The sequence below is a fragment of the Apus apus genome, chromosome 4, assembly GCF_020740795.1.
Source record: "Apus apus isolate bApuApu2 chromosome 4, bApuApu2.pri.cur, whole genome shotgun sequence".
NCBI lineage: Eukaryota > Metazoa > Chordata > Aves > Apodiformes > Apodidae > Apus > Apus apus.
In genome coordinates, this window is record NC_067285.1 from 6,487,341 (window position 1) to 6,505,004 (window position 17,664).

The following is a 17,664-nucleotide window of genomic DNA, read 5'->3' on the forward strand; positions in this document are numbered from 1 at the left end:
AGCCACAGATTATCATACTGTATTAATTGACAATCTGTTTTAGCAGGAAACTCATTATGAAAGATGAGCACCATGAGGGCATTACAGATTACCTTGTCTTTTTGGGTGTGTGTGTTCAACTTCAGTCAGGCTAATATGCTAAATGGTGCCATTTAATGTAATTTTAATTAATCAATAGAGGATCTTAGCCACATAATTTTAATATTGTCTTGGTAAAATCCATGGCCTGTAGAAGTCAAGAGCAAAACTTTTGGACACAGTGATGAGATGACACCATGACATTAGCTCTTTAGCAAAATTAATGCAGCAAAATAAATTGCTTCTTTCCTTCTTCATCATTCCACAAATTAGGAACTGCTGCCATTTGGACAAGCATCCTCCTCATTCTGCATTCATTTCTGGAGCAAAAGCATTGCATGGGTTAGTGATGGGAGTTTAAGACCTGTCTCTCTCTCTCTTATTATTACTTTCTCCTGTTGAGAAAGTTGCTTAGTTACTTCACGGTTTAGTTTCTGATTTGCAGGTTGAGTGGCAGAATCTTCCTTGCCAGAGAGTGTTTTGAAGATTAAAATTCCAAATTGGAGGAACTCAGCTTCTCCACAAACCATGTCCAAATGTGAGTAAAAAGGGCCAAATTCATCCGTGTATAAATCAGATTAAGTTTATTTTTTGGACTCTCTTTTGTTTTGCTGTTCCAGTTCCATGAGCAGAACAATAGAGTTAGTTGTCATGAAAGTGTTGTGGAAATCATTCCAGAAGAGTAACACCCCAGTATTCAGTGCTTTTATCTTTCCTGAGCAGAGGAATTTGCAATAAATGGTAAGAGCTGTTAGTGGTTTGCAACACCCAGCTCTAGAGTATTGTGATTTTCTTTGGCAATTTCATTTTGTTTCAAGGGAAAAGATGCTCTTTTCACTATACAGCTTGGAAAGATATAGATGTGGCCATGGCTCAAAGGTCTCCTTCCTGAGACACATTTTTATTTTAAGTAAATTGATTAGTTATGATGGTGAAGAGAGACTTGGGGTCACGGAGGACAATTCTAGCCTTGTTGGAGTTGGAATTTACAATGTATCGGTAAATAAATGGGCAGAACTGAGGCTGATGTCTTGAACAAGTATATTAAGAGAACTGGACAATCACAAATGGTCTTGGGAAAACTGATTTCAGCTTCACTTATTCATATGACTTAATTTTAATAATGGAGAGATCTGTATTGAACAATTTAGACATCCCGTGGTCTTTTATTTATGAGGTCAGCAGGGTCTATTATATTATCTTATAATTTCCATTCTGCCTCAGGTCAAATGTAGCTTTCTATAGTACTCAGGGAACTAACAGTGGAAAAGATTTATTGCCAGATTAACCAGAGGTGGTCCCCACAGTAGAGGCTGTTGTGTTTTATAGATGTGAAACTAAGTCTGTAGAAATTTTCTGTTTGAATTTTCTCTGTTCAGTGTGCTTTAGTTATTTATTACTTTGTGCTTGAAACTTTGCAGTATGTTTGTAAATCAGAGGGGAAATATTTGAGGGATTATTTTTCCTTTTGGGTAAAACCATTCATAACTAAAAGGTTAACTTGCTTATATCTGGATTTGTTTTTATAAGCTTTTTGTACAATTATGATTTCATTATGGCAGGATGTTCTGTCTGGCAGTACAGATCCACAGGGTTATAGCTGGGTATTATGTAAATACTATACTTATTTTAATGGGAACATATTATTTTTTTAATATACTTTTGGAGATAAAAAGAAAATTGTCTGAATGTAAATGTGGCTCAGCTGAATAGTCATGTAAAAAGAATGACTGGAAAGTGACATGTGTACCCTTTTAAACTGGTATAACATTGAGAGCCTTAGAAATTTTAGCATCATTCATGTTAACACATCAAAGTATTGCTGGTTGAACTCAAATCTCTCTGAAATGCTAATCTGCACCCTTAACTGTAGTGGAATGAACATACAGATGGTTCTTCTAATTACTTGGAAAAAGAAAGGGGGATGATTTCCTTTAATGATTTCCCCTTCTTTCCAGACTGAAAGCAGTTCCAGCTCTTCCCTCCAGCTAATTTGAAAATTAAAAGGTGCCTTTGTCTTGCTTTCAGCTATTGAGGTTTCATCACAATTTGTTAAAACTACCCTTCGTGAATTGGGGTGTGAACCCAGGGCTGTGTAGGTTTGGAGGTCATGTGAAGGGGAATTATAACCTTCACTATACAAAACCAGAAGGGGTGTGGGGGGGTGTTTTCATCATCCCATGTTATTGCACCTTTGGCAAAGATGGGGTTTCATGGTTAAAATACAAGTTTGAATTCAGATGCAGAAGGATCAGGGAAGAGATTCCAGGTATTCAGGCTGTGGACTCATGGTAGCTGTTTTCCCAAGGCTCTAAATGAAGAGATCTGAAGCACATTTCTAGAGCTGTTGAGTTCATTGCTGCTTTGTGAGGTAACAAATATTCAGAGGAACTGAGAAATGGTCTGGGAATAATTTCAAAGCTTTTAATGCAATTAAAGATGCATTATCTTAAACAAAGACAGCTACTGCATTTCTTCTGAACTTTTATGGATACGTCGTACTTAATCACTCCCTGTCAACAATGTTTTCTGTTCTTATTTGAGGTGTGCTGCTTCTCTCCAAGCTATTCAGAAAAGGGGGAGTTGGGTTCATGAGTGTAAAAAGACTATTTCAGCACTCAGAGAATAATGCCAAGGTCAGAATTCCATGAGGTTTTTTTTTCCTCCTTCATTCTCTGTTAGCCAGAATGTTTTATAATGTGTTTGCTAAAGTAAAACTAACCAGGCTTAAAAGCTTTTTTCCTCTTAGAATGAAAAATAGGAACCATTACTGATACAGGATAAAGTTTTGGCTTTTTTTTGAAAATATAATAATGTGGGCATCTTCAGAAAAGGCTTTGGAGGACTTTGTTGCCTTGGACTGTGTATTTTGATTTTGTTTGCTTGAATCCAGGCTTCACAAGGTTGGAAAAGAAACAGGAGAAGGGGAGAGTGGTTCATCAGGAATTCTTGCCTTACCTTCTTGTTCTTTTGGAGTAATGACACCTCATATACTAATAGGGCAATGTGGTTTGCCTAGGTAGGATTTTAGCAGATCTAGAGTCCCTTGTCTGTTCTACCAGCAATATCTGTCTTGCTCCAGGGTAAAAATGATCTGGCCTCATCCTCCCCCTCCCTAGTGGGGAGGTGACAGAGTGATCTCTGCTTGGTGTCAGAAAGACACATTTGTTACTGTGCATAAAATGCTGTGAACTTCTTGGCTTGTCACATTTGCAGTGATTAACTTGTCTTCTGTTTGGGTCTTGTTCAATAAGTAATGCTGATTGCAAGTCTCTCTGAACACCTGGAGTACTACTTGAGCAACAGGGTTAAAATAATAAAGAAGTCCTATGTAATGTGTATCAGCTCACTTCTACAGAGCTTTTTCTTTTCACTGTAATGAGGATAAGGTTCTCATGATTCTATTTTGATATTGTTTCAGATGTTGCATTCAATGTTTCTTGACAGGAAAGAATTATTTTGTTGCCAAAATGTATGTAAAGTGATGTAAGAAATGTAAATTCCTCAGGCTTGGTAGACCTCATAGATTTCAGCCAAGCTCTCCTCATGTATTGTATGATGTCAGAAAGCACATCAGTTATTTTGATATTGCAGTCTTCTACTGCAAGTTTTTAGTAAAGCCAACAGAACAAACTTCCTACATGCTTTGGTTAATGAATATGAAATCAACACATAACATAGTGGAGTTCACTTGTTTAATGAAACAGTAGGGCCTGGGTTGGTGGTAGAGTTGGCATTAGTCACCTAGAAAGGATGAAAGAAGCTACTGTTTCAGAAAACCAGAAAAGGGCAAATTTCTCTGCCTTAAGTAGCATAATTCAGAGCAGAACAGAGCAGAGCACTCACAGCAGAGAGGCAGCCATGGGAACACCTTTTGTTATCATTCACCACCATCAGAGAGTGGTTACATCCAGCCATGAAGACAGTGACTGTGGATAAGAACCATTTAGAAACCTTGCAAAGCAAGCCAGATTTGCTTGGTAGAATAAAAAATGTCTGTGGGGAAAGGGATAGATTCTGGGATAGATATTTACTGCAGACACTGCATGTTCCAATCAATGGTAGTTCAATAATTCAGTTGAAAACAAGAGCGTTAATGAAATTAGAACTAAACTGTGATTTTTGCTGCTGCTCCTGTACTTGACAAAGCCCATACATAAAAGCCATTCTGCCACCACAAATGAAGTAATAAAATGAACAAAGCACTTCTTAAAGTGGAACATTAGGAGAAAGCTACTTGGAGACTAAACCCACTGCCTGTTTTTCACCGGCTGCCCACCAAGCGTATTTTTGTGGATATTTGGCGTGTGCTATGAGGACTCCCGGGTTGGGGGGAATTTCCTGAGTCCTGCCCTTGCCTTTCAGGGGATGAGCTGCCTTGGGACAGCGGGAGGACCCCGGTGTGTCCCGCCCTGTCCCCCCGGGGCTCCCCCGCACCCTGCGGGGCCGGGGCGGCTCACGGGCGCTGTCCGAGGTGCTGCAGGAGCCGCGGCGCCGTCCCTGGGGCTGCAGCTCCTGCCCTTCAGGAGGAGGAACCTTCCAGCCTTGCCATTAGAGACATTCCCATACCTTTTCCCGGGTTAGGCCTGACTTAACTACAAAAAACTGTAAGCACACTTCATCATCATATGTCAGCCCTATTGACTACAATCATAGAAGTTTCTGCCGTCATTTTTAACTATCTCTGATATTTCTGAAGGTTTTGCCATACTTTCATTTTTCCAGTGTTGTGTATCATGCCTATGGGAACTCTGAAGACATCAAATGTCCCTTACTGTAACATGATAAGGTTTTTATTTCATCAGTGGTTTTTCAGAAGAATCTGTTACACAAACCTTAAATTCTATTGACGTCTGCTCAGACAACTGGGAGATGGTCAGACTTGTTCAACCAGTCCCTGTTTTTCAGCAAAATTCTGCTTTAGAATACTCAAATCAACAAATTCAACATGAATACCTCCTGAATCATCATAGCATTTAACCTATTTATCTTTGCTTAGAAGGTAAAAAAACCCACCAGCACAAAAAAAAACCCAAATGCACACACAAAAACACAAACCAGAAAACAAAACCTCAAAACTGCACACCAAAACCTAACATAAAACCAAACCAAAACAAACCCCAAACAACATCAACAGAACCAAACCAGACAGATCAGCTTCTTTCTTAATCATTTATTCCCTTTTGAGTTTGGCTGGCAAAGGAAATCATAAGAAATTAGGGCTGAGGGGGAATTAAACCTGCTCACATCAAGTGTCTGCGTAGCAACCTTGCAGGAAGGAAAGAGCAGAGAAAGAAGAATCAGTGATTGTACTGACTGAAGTGCCTTGAGGCTGAAATGTTTTTACAGGGTGACTCTGCTGACCCTGCCTTTTTTCCTACTTTGTAGATCAGCTGCTCTGAGCAGGTGCCAAGATCAGAGACAGTAGAAGCTCATCTGGCAGCTATTCAAGTGCTCTTCTAGTTGATCTGCACAAGCACTAGTACACAATTCTTCACACTGAAGAGCCACAAAGAACATAAAAACATCTAAGGATTTAGTCTCAGCTGTATCCATGTGTGTGGCTGTGCATGTATATAAATTTTAGTTCTACCTTTTGAACATTACCAATGGGAATACTGTTGAAAAGTATGACAGTGGAGCTATTTTCAAGTAGGATTGTGTGAAATCCAAATTCTAAATCTGTGTTGATGAAGGATGGAAAGGAACCTCCTGAAGCCCAAGCGCCATGCAAAAAATTATACCACATGCATGTGATAAATAGAAAAAGCTCTCTGTTAAATGCAGGTGTTATCCCCTGTAATACACTGATTGTTCCAAAAACCAGCACTTCCAAGTGTCAACATGTTGCCCATCCACTTAGAGGTGCTTTACTTTCCACCCTAAATTTGCCCATAGTGAATTTGTTCTTTCCTTACTGTTGTTCCTAATTATGACTTTACATGCCCTGGAGTTTACCATCAGCCCCAGAGTTGTTAAACAATACAGTCCAATTCTGCTCCCATGAATAGACACTTGGAGCAAGAAAATAATCCAGAGATTGTAACAAAGTAGACACAAATTAATCCTAGAACTTGTCCCAAAGTAGTAGGTTTCTTTTCCTTGCACTTTCAAATGCACTGCCTGCTCCTTTATGTAGATCTGAAACAGAATTTTCTCCATCCTAAGCCATAGTGAAAATGCTTATTATCAAGTGACCTTGATCCTGTCTTTTATTACAAGTTTTTCCTCTTTAAAGGATCAAACTTCCTCATATTTTCCTTGAGATTTTCAAATTTTCTCTGTGTAACTGTGCAGTCATCCTCGATAACATCTCTGAGTCCAAATGTGATGATTCTATCAAATTCAGTCATACTGTTTGTACTAAGATAATAAAATGAGAAGAGCTACCAAAGCTGGTCAATCCCAAGCAAGGATCTTGACCAGCATGAATAGTTAGCATCTTCTGCTCCAATTCCTTCATAAATGTTGCTATTCTTTGCCTACAGAATCACTGAATTTCCTTGGTTGGAAAAGACCTTCAAGACCATGGAGTTGAACTGTTACCAAACACTGACAAGTCCTTAGCTAAAGCATATCCCTCAGAACTACATCTATACAACTAGGAAATCCCTTCATGGATGGTGATTGCACCACTGCTCTGGGCAGCCTGTTACAGTGCCCAATAACCTTTTCAGTGAAGAAACTGTTAATATCCAATTTTTAATATCCTAATATCCAATCTAAACCTCCCTAGTGCAACTCGAGGCCATTTCCTCTTGTCCTATCACTTGTCACTTCATTGAACAGACCAATCATCATCTCCTTACAACCTCACAGTTCTTAAGATACTTCCTCTGGTATAGATGATGGTTTCTTATATGCTACCACATCACACATGCTAAGAAAACCCAGACTGAGAACTACTACATACCCTGTGGGGAGAAAAATCAGTTAAAAACATACAAATGGAAGGTTAATTTGACAAAAATCTTCCTTTGGCACCCTATTCTGTTTCTGCTCTCTCTCCTTCCTCTGGCCTTATATCTGATTAAAACCTACTATAAAACTGCTGTTGGGCTAAAGGACCTGCACTTACTCCTTGCATCCTCTCCCTTCCTGTTCTTAAGGACAGGTGACCATTTACTTTTCTTCAGTCACAGAGTTGTGTCTTCATGCCACAAGGACAGGAAAAAGCCCTTTCTTTTCACCCAGGAATTCCATGTGCCACTTTTTGCAGGACTGGGCAGTGGGGATTGGCTGCCTCCTGACACTAGGAGTGTATTCACTGCTACATTTGGCTTTTACCTTGTTACAGTAATTCACAAAATTCACAGAATCATCCTGGCTGGAAAAGACCTCGAAGGTCATCAAGCCCAACCATAACCTAAATCCACCAACCATAACCTAATCTACCCGTTCAGTGCTTAAATCATGTCCCTAAGCACCACGTTTATATTTTTTTAAACACCTCCAGGGATGGTGACTCCATCACCTCCCTGGGCAGCCTGTTCCACTGTCCAACCACTCCTACGGTAAAGAAATTATTTCTAATATCCAGTCTAAACCTCCCCTGGCTCAGTTTCAGGCCATTTCCTCTCATCCTGTCATTATTCACTTGAGAGAAGAGGTCAACTCCCACCTCCCTACAACCTCCTTTCGGGTAGTTGTAGAGAGCAATGAGGTCTGCCTTCAGCCTCCTATTCTTCAAACTAAACATTCCCAATTCCCTCAGCCTCTCCTCATAGGACTTACTCTCCAGACCTTTCACCAGCTTGGTAGCTCTTCTCAGGACACACTCCAGCAACTCGACATCCTTCTTGTAGTGAGGTGCCCAGAACTGAACACAGCACATTGTCCCAGCACTTTCATTCCCAGGAGAACACTTGTATGTTTCCTCAGTTTTTACATTGTTATCTATTTTAGCACAAGATGTTTGTCATCTAAGGAGCCAGCTAACTTTTCTCATCTGACTTTGCTCAGCAGACAAAGAATACACAGAAGAGTAGAGCCCCTATTCTATATTTAGCATGCAACCTCAAGCATATTTTGACTTATATTCAAGCCTTCTCTTCTTTCAAATGGTTTAGATCCTCTTCAGCTTAAATAATTTATTTTAAGCTAAATTCCGAGTTTATCAGAGTTCGGTACCTTGAATTTGAGAAAAGCAGTAACAATAGCCAAAAAACTCTAAGCCAACCAAACAAAACACTTAGTTGTAAACATGCTTTTTGAGCTTAGAGGCTGTGGTGTCTCAGTCCACAGCAGGGGCAGGCAGGATGCATTTATATGATTAAATGAGAGAAAGAAGGACAGGCTGCCCTGTCTTGAAATTGTTGTTTGATACACAACCTTGTTCCCTGGATGGTCAAAAGAAGAATTTGCTAAAGGAACCCCCAGGTCTACTTCATTCAAAATAGGCAAAGTGTCTACCTTTACTGTAGGCTCTGCAAGAACTACTGATCTGCTCTGCACGGAGCATTCCTGGAAGAAAGTGAAAGACTTTTAAATTAAAAAGAGTTCTGTGATGCAAAAGAAGTTGTGTTTTACAGAAAAGACACACGTCAAATAAACAAGAATGTAGAAACCTATCAAACTGTGAGACTTCAATGACAGAAGGATATTTATTTTTTTTTAATCTGTAGAGTCTAAATAGGAGAAGAGAGGGTCTACTAGCTTAAGAAGTGGTGTTGGACTTTGCAAGGACAGCTGCTAGGCTCAGATCTCATTCCTGGATCATGCTGTTTTAGTTAGGAAATAAAGGGATGATAAGACATCCACATAAGGAGCAGCCTTAGTGCTTTAAGAGGTTTACCACTTTCTAAAAGTCACATAGCAGCTTACAATGTTTGTACTCACAGTGTCTGCACAGGGTTGGACAGGTTAGCATAAGAGATCAGGAACACTCATAAAATGTTTCTGAGAAGTCTGGGTTTGACTCTAAGTAAACATGTTCCATTGACTCAAGGTTTCAATTAGGCACTAATCAGCATTGCTATGTGTGACACCCTTATACACTTGGAATGTCAAAGCAGTTCTAGAATGACAGTAATGCAGTTTCTGTGACCTTTTCTCTTTTAATGAGAAAATTCTGTGTACAAAATAGACTTCCACTCAGTTCAGCACAGACTTTGTCATCTAGCCTAGGAAATTCTAAACAAGATTAATATTTGCCATTTTGAAAGGAGGAAAGAGGATTTCTTTGGGGTACAAGGCTGAATTACTTTTTTTACTTAAGCCCCTATTACATGTTATCTTTCCAGGTATTGGCTGTAGAGTACAGTTGAACTGATGAGATTTTCTGCCTCAAAACAAACAGAAAATCACTAACAGAAGTAGGGTGGGAGCCTTCAAATAGAAGGTGCACTGGTTACTGGTTTCAAAGGTAAGAAAACACATTTAAAGGTAAGAGGAAATGCAGGAAAATTGCTTGGTACAGCTTGAATGAAAGAACCTCTAAGGTTACACACAGGTTTATGTGACCTGAGCGTTTAGGTGACCTTGAAGGCTACTTTAGATGTTTTATTCTCACACAGTGAAGTACAGACCTTTTCCCCATAGGAATACAATGAGAATACTTATTGGATCTACTGTACAGCTCTTGGGAAAGAAACAGAAATTTTCAGTTATTGTATGTGCACTGATATTATTGTGAGGCTTCTTTCCGAGCACAAGCTTTGCAATTCCAGTGGGATGTGGACAGTACAAAGGCCATTTACATATGTTTCCTTTTCATTTTTCTGTATCTTTTGGCTTATACTACAGACAGCTTCCAAAGTTTGCTGGAATCCTACTGAATCATAGAATCATCATAGAATCACTGAGGCAGGATTTAAATCAGACCATACTGTTATTCCACATGAAGTGAAACAATTGCTCCTACGGGTTTTAGGAATTACTTGTGCAGCAAGCTGCTTATCACCAAGTAGTACATGTCCTTCTCCTGTTCTGGATTTGGGTATGTAGGGGTAAAAAGGTGCTATATTCCCCTGGATCCCATCCAGCTCAGGGAGGTGAAAGCTCCGAAGTGGCACATAACACCCCATTTTTTATGTGGGTCATAGGAAGGTGGCTACATCCATGACATGAAGAATGGCACTACTGAGCTACGCAGCTGGTTCTCCTCTTGGGCTGGAATTACAGCCATATTCCAGTCCAGACCATAATCTAACCATAAGTGCAGCAGCAGAGAGGCAGCACTTGCTGTGTCTGAAATGCCTACCCATCATAAGGAGTCATGGGAGAATGACTCTGGTCTGAACAAGGGCTACACCAGATTAGTTTAGACGAAGGGAAGGATCATAACACAAAATAAATTTATTTACACTTTTGGTTTATGTCAAATGACATCAAATCAAAAGAAGGATGCGGGTCTGAAAATGATGGGTTAATATTTCCTTGGAGTAGTCTAAGGGGTTAGGAAATAAACTGTCCATTGAAGTTGTGTCTAAATCCCTCTCCCCCCACCCCGAGTGCCTTGGAAAACCTGGCAATGTTCTCTGCTCTGAAGTATTCAGAAGTGGCTGGTTTTTAGTTTCCCTTGCTGGTACAAGTGGAGGTTCACTGTTTTTCACCAAGTGAGATCCTGGTCCCAGAAGTGGTTGAAAGGAAGGAGAATTAAGGGAGGATGAGAGCAATAGGTAAGAGCTGGATGGGGATGTCTGCTTAAATGGGTGTTCTCTAAGCACCCATCCTGTGCTTTTTTTTTTTTGCTTTCTAATGTCTGAACCTGACAAAACAAGTATAGGCTGTTTTACAGGCTGGTTGGGACTTGTTGTCTGGTACAGAAAAGGTTAACAAACCTGCTGCAGGAATGAAGAAATACCACAAATATTTTTGGTCACCTGCAATATTAGAAACAGTTTGCTGTACTTCACTGCAGGTAAAGCCTTACAGTTAAGGTATTTGGATGCTAATATTTCCTTTGAGATGCTTGCATGCATTTACTTTTAAAGATGTGCAAACCCCACTGCAAATACTCGGAGAGGGAGAGCAAACATTAAACCACCATTAGAAAATAAATCTAAACAAGTCAAGATCCTTTCTGCTACACGCTAAATGCACATTTCTAACCCTAACTTCACTCAGCAGGTACGGAGCTGAGTCCCTCTAGTGGCACAGACATTTGTTTGACTTCAGCATGTTATTAAATTTCTATTTTACAGCCAGATTATAGCAGCAAATTCAGAGCTAGCTTTTTTGGACACTCTGAGGACTCTGGCAAAGTGAGTATTGGATTAGACACTGTGAAGACTAGTGTTAATGAATGCAAATTGATTTTTAGCTGTGAGGGGCAGTTATAGATGCACTGGAAGGAGAAGAGAATTTTTTTAGAGGATGTTCAAGAACTAATTACTATCAGTAAGGAACACGCAAAGAGCAACGTAATACCCAGGAGAGCCAATAGGGATAAAAGCTTAAACACAAACCTGTCATGACCCAGTAGTGAAGACTGTTTAAAAACACTTAGCTTGTGAATACGCATCACCCTCCTTCTCACTCATATATTCTCTCTCTCTCTGACACACACACACGCTCCTGGATTTACAGAAGACAGACATCTAGGGCACTTCTTGGCATCCAGAGGAAAATCATATGGGATTAAAACCCCACAGCAGTAAGTACTCACTGCATTAAATGTTTATTAAGTGGCATGCTGTCAAAACCTAGATTTAATAGTAAATACAGGAGGACTTTAATGGAAATGGGTTGTATTTGATTTTTCTTAGGAATTGCTGAAAGCTGCCTCACGAGGATTACAACTTCACCTTTTGCTTTTATGGATGCTTGTTTACTATCCATGTGGTAACCTCTGGACAGGCAGTAATCCATTCATTATCCACACGGATTGAGTGCAGGAGCAGTGCAGTGGTAACTATTTCCCTCAGCTGCCGGCAGACAGCAAAAGGGAGGAAAATGATGAATTCAGACAATTTAACCTCCCAAAGCTTCCTCTCTGCCATCCACAGCAACGCCAGCAATTTATTCTCAGGGCTCCAGTTTGTTCAGTCCTTCAAGCCACTCATCATCCCCTGCTACTCGCTGGTGGTTTTTATTGGTGTCATTGGGAACTACCTGCTCATTTACGTTATCTGCAAGACCAAAAAAATGCACAATGTCACCAACTTCCTGGTAGGCAACCTGGCTTTCTCAGACATGCTCATGTGTGCAACCTGCGTGCCCCTGACACTCGCCTATGCCTTTGAGCCCAGAGGGTGGGTGTACGGGCGTTTCATGTGCTACTTTGTTTTCCTGATGCAACCTGTCACCGTGTTTGTGTCTGTCTTCACCTTGACTGTCATAGCTGTGGACAGGTACTATGCCATGGTTCACCCCTTCCGCAGGAGGCTCACAATCCCCCTTTGTGCTTATATCCTGGCTGCTATTTGGCTGCTGAGCTGTACCTTGGCTGCCCCTGCCCTGGTGCACACCTACCATGCTGAGTTCCCAGAGCTGGACTTCTCCATCTGCGAGGAGTTTTGGTTCCACATGAAAAGAGATCGCTTGGCTTACGCCTACAGCACTCTCATCATCACCTACGTACTGCCATTGGCTGTCATTTCCCTGTCCTACCTGAGGATCTCAGTCAAGCTGAAAAACCGTGTGGTCCCAGGCAACGTCACCCAGGGCCAAGCCGAGTGGGACAGAGCAAGGAGGAGAAAGACCTTTCGCTTGCTGGTCTTAGTGGTGGCAGCCTTTGGAGTCTGTTGGCTGCCTCTGCACATCTTTAACATGATAAAGGACATAGATATCAGCTTAATTGACAAGCAGTATTTCAACTTCATCCAGCTGCTGTGCCACTGGTTTGCAATGATGTCTGCTTGTACCAATGCCTTCCTCTATGCCTGGCTCCACGACAGCTTCAGGAGGGAGCTAAAGAAAATGTTTGCCTGGAGAAAGAAGAAAATTGGACCCACTACAAACTGCATTATGGGCAGTGTGGTGCTGTGAACAAGAGCTGGTGGGAGTGCACTTCCTTCATACAGTAACACTGTAAGTAATTTCCATTTTTAATCAGTCCTGGCTCCTGACATTTGCCCTCAGGGCTCAATTTCAGCAACACAAGTCCCATGCCTGTCTTCCCCAGCACCTCCGCTCCTACTGGCAAAGATTCAGCGACATCACATCCCATAAATGTTGGTACCTCTTTGACAGGAGTTAGAGGCCAAGGAGATGTTACCCCAGAAAGATAGCCTTATATTAATAACAAGGAGCCCTCCTATCTGTTTTGGATATTGCTGGCAGTACAGACATGGGATTTGAGAAGAGGGACAAGAAAGGATGAATATGAGTTCTAAACATCTCAGTGTGGAGGTTGTTTGGATTGGGTAAAAATTAAGACTGCATATCTACCTGGAATCCAGTCTGTAGCACAGGATCCAGGGTGGAGGACTAACAATATTCTTGTCATTCTCTTGGGTTAGTGCCATGTTGAAGAATAATCTCAGGCTCTCCTAAACACCCTTTCTGATCAGCTGTCTCAGCTGGGTCAGGAAATCAGGTGGGCAGAGACTGCTCAGGGGCTTCCTGGGCCAGCTGAGCTGTGCCGGCAGCAGCTGTGTGCCAGGGCCACCCCCCTCCAGGCTGCCCATGGCGTGTGTGGTGGTGGCACCAGCTCACCTGTGCTTCCTGCAAGCTCCTCTCTACAGGACAACTGGCTTGCACCCTTGGCCAGGTGTGTTGTGTCCTCCCTGTGCGGTTTCCTCCCTCCCTGCCATGTTCTCCTTGCAGCTGACTGAGCAGATGGGATAGCAGCCTTTGGAGCAGGGCTGCCTACCTGCCTGCCATGGCCAGCCCCACTGGGCTGGAATCTGGGCTTTGTGCTTTTGGAGCCCATCATCTTGTGAACCTGCAGTACAGCATGTAGGAAGGTGAGCAGCAGAATTACAAGAGGAGAAATGACATGGGAGTGATGACTGTTCTGAGAGGTGCAGCTGCCATGCAGGGTGAGGGACAACCTATTTACAAAGTCATCTGGAAGATTTCCTGATGCTGCCATCCAGGATGGAAACATCACATGTGGTGGAAACACGTCCATACAGGGGGACATTAAGACCAACCACAGCTTTACTGACACTGAATTGTGTTCCTGCCATCATCTCTTGTAACCCAGATTTGCTGGCCATACTGCAAGGTGGCTGCATCTCCAGCCAGAGGAGTGGATATCAGTTCTGAGGTGCTTGAAGAACTGAGCTGAGATGCTTTCTACTCATTCCTTGGTGAACTGATTTTGACCTGCCATCCACTTGGATCACCAGACACTGACACTGTCCTTAGAAGTGCTTTTGGAGGTGTCTGTTAAGAGACAGTGCATGGAAGGGGCCATTGACATTGAGCTGGGTACAAGCATTTTGTGACCAGACAAGGAAAGACCTGTCAATGGAGCAGAGAGGCAAGTGCTCTCTTTTGAATGGGTCTTTTGGGAAGAAACAGTTTCCTTTGACATTCACTTTTCAATCAGAAAAGAAAGTGAGAAGCTATAATCAACTAATGGCTTATAGTTTCTTCCCTTCTCTGCCTGAACTGAAAAGATCTGAGATAATGGACAAGCATAGAGCAGAAGGTTCTGAAACTAGATGTTGTTTCTGAAGAGGATTCTTCCCACCTATTCAGCCAGAATCTGGGATGGCACCAGGAGCTGTCTGATATTGAGCTGAGATCAGCTGGAGAAGCAGCACAGGTCTTTGACAGTGGTCAGCAAGGGCATCTCTCTGCAACTGGCCACAAATGGGTGGGCTGGGAGACAATGCAAATAGGCAAGAGGGGAGGGAGAGGATGGTTTCTCTATTTTGGAAATGTACTCCTACTGTGAAACTGTGAATATAATTTTGCTCATCAGCATTCAGCAAGCTTAATCTGGTTAAAAAAATACACAGATGTGTATGCACACACTGGGAAAAGTGTTGGGAAAGCATTTGAAATCCCTTTTCACAAATTTCGTCAGAATTTCAAGCTGTGCTGCTGTTAGTAATGAGGAACTGGGTATTAAAAGCTCATTACAGAGACACTGAATCCAGGAGGTCCTTTTAAAGTGGGCATTACTTGCATTCACTCTGTGATTAAGTGTATCTGCTGTGATTACCTTGGCTTAAGGATTTGAATGACCTATTAAAGAATGTTTTGCATTTGCTGAATTTTAGGAAATTGTTTTTCCTTCAAGCTCAATATAGAAAGTTACTGGAATAACTGGCAATTTTGAAAAGACAAAAACCCCAAACCCTTCCAAACAAACCAATCCAATTTTTTAAGCTTTTCAACATTTGTTTCAGGGGTCATTTGAAGAGAACAGAGAGTAGGACAGCAAGAGAGCACTGAAACAACATAGCAAAAGGCAGCTCTAAATAACAATAAAATCCTGCTTCTTGGAAAGTTTTTTTCCTTGGAACGATGTTACTTCAAGCTGTTAATTTGTCAGTTTGTAATGGTTAACTAGCATGGAGATGGCCCATAATGTTTACAACCTCACTCAGACCTGTAATCTAGAGCAATCCAACGCCTGGCAGAGGGACTGGGAAGGCTCCTGCTACACCTCAGCAGACCTGGGATCATTTCCTTCTTACACATCAAATTTGTACCCTCATTCCCCAGCGCTGCAGTTTGGCTTATTAACATTCTCTTCACTGTTAGTGACTGCAGGTGGCTGCTGCAGAGAGCTGCACGAAGCAAGTGGGATTTCACTCTCTGTTGTCTTCTCTTTTTCCCCGAGACAGAAACGAAGAGCTGTTCAGTTTGTGTATTGTTCCCACAGTGGGACGCACTGGGAACATCTCACCACCAGCAGCCTCTGGAGCTGCTGTTACAGCAGTGCTAAGGGCTGTCACCTCAAGGAGGTGCTCAGGAGTGCCCAGCACAGTGGGCACCCTTCTTCAAGAGCTGGTTTAACCCGTTTGTGCCTTGAATCTGTTAGGACTTGCATTCATACCAGAAAGCCGTGAGCCTGCCCCTTGCCCCAGGCCCTTCTCTCAGGACTAAGTTTTGCACCCTGAAATTATTTGCATTCCCCAGTGTGTTCCTGAAGCTCTATTCTCTCCTCTCCCCTCAGCAGCCCCCTTGGCTCAGCTCAGTGGTCCTGCAAGGCCATTTTTACAGCTTTTCCCTGCACGGTGCAAGAGGGCAGGGGGTCCCACAGGCTGGTGGGGACAGAGGCACAGCCACATCTGCTCAGCCCCACCTCTGAATCCAGCTCTAAGAAGCTCTGCTCAGTGTAATTACTGTTTTCTCTGATATCCAGAGTAATAAACAATAATAAGATTTAGAGACATGTTGGTGTGCTTCTTTAATCCAGTTATTCAAATCATCATATTAAAGCTGCCACGTGAAATGCAGCTGCTAATCTCCACCCCTCTCTGGGGAACCACTGTGATTCTCTAAGGTATCAGGGCTCACTACAGTATTTTTTGGTGGTATAGTTTTGAATTACAATTTAAGAAATCGCCACATGCTTTCATTTTATGAAGCATCCTGGCTCAAAACTTGGTGAGCCTATTAACTTTCTCTGTAATTTAGTGGTTGTTTCTTGCTTACATCTGTACCCAAGGACTCACACACTGCAGGGCAGCTGCTCCACAGGGATGGAGCAGGATTTGTGTCTGAGCTGAGGCATGGCAGAATGCTCTGTGCTCCTCACCTGCTGTGATTTCATTCCAGTTGTTTACATGTACTGACAGACTTTTAAGCAGGTAGAGACCCAGATATTCTGCATTTTACAGCAGCAAATCCATGCTCTTTATGACAACTCCTTAGCCTGTTCCTAAGTGTCAGTCTCTGGTAAACGTTACTAGATGTGCTATGGAGTTGGTGCTGGTGTTTCTGGTAGATAGCAAATACATGAACCAGCAAGTGGGTGATCTGAGCATGGGGATGCTCATCTCATTGGAAATGGAGGACCCACTTAGGATCACCTCTCCTGTGAGGACAGGCTGAAAGAGTTGGGATTGTCCAACCTGGAGAAGAGAAGGCCATGGGGAGACCTTAGAGCACCTTCTAGTACCTGAAGGGGCTACAGGAAGGCTGGGGAGGGTTTTTTTACAAGGGTATGGAGTGATAAAATGAGGGGTAATGGCTTTAAGCTGGAAGATGGTAGATTTAGTTTAGACATTAGAAGGAAATTCTTTAGTGTGAGGGTGGTGAGACACTGGAACAGATTTCCCAGGGAGGCTGTGGATTCTCCCTCCTTGGAAGTGTTCTAGGCCAGGCTGGGTGGGGCTTGGAACAAACTGGTCTAGTGGAAGGTGTCCCTGCCCGTGACAGGGAGGTTGAAACTGGATGATCTTTAAGGTCCCTTCCAATCCAAACCATTCTATGGTTCTGTGATCACCCTTACTCATTGTAAAAATCACCCAGGAGATTTCAACAGGGCCCAGCTTCTACACATCTTAAACATGGGGATTAACAGAGATACAGAAGCACATGATGGGGAGAGGCAGGGAAGGGTGAGATGTCTTCACTTTAAGTGAGGAGCACTGATTTAGATGGCCAGAACTGTGGCTTCACAGTTTGAAGCTTTTCTGCACAGCTATTGAAGGGACTGGGGGCAGAACTTCATAAAATACACTGCATTTCCAACATTTATAGATGTAAAAACGCTTGATCAAACATCAGCTACTC

At 42.3% G+C, this 17,664-nt stretch overlaps 1 protein-coding gene across 1 annotated transcript; it reads left to right on the forward strand.

The window, feature by feature from the left end:
* The first annotated feature begins 11,814 nt into the window (after nucleotides 1-11,814).
* On the forward strand, nucleotides 11,815-13,657 carry PRLHR (prolactin releasing hormone receptor). The gene has a single exon (XM_051617842.1). The coding sequence runs from the start codon at nucleotides 11,974-11,976 to the stop codon at nucleotides 13,006-13,008; it is 1,035 nt and encodes a 344-aa protein (XP_051473802.1). The 5' UTR covers nucleotides 11,815-11,973; the 3' UTR covers nucleotides 13,009-13,657.
* The last annotated feature ends 4,007 nt before the right edge of the window (nucleotides 13,658-17,664 follow it).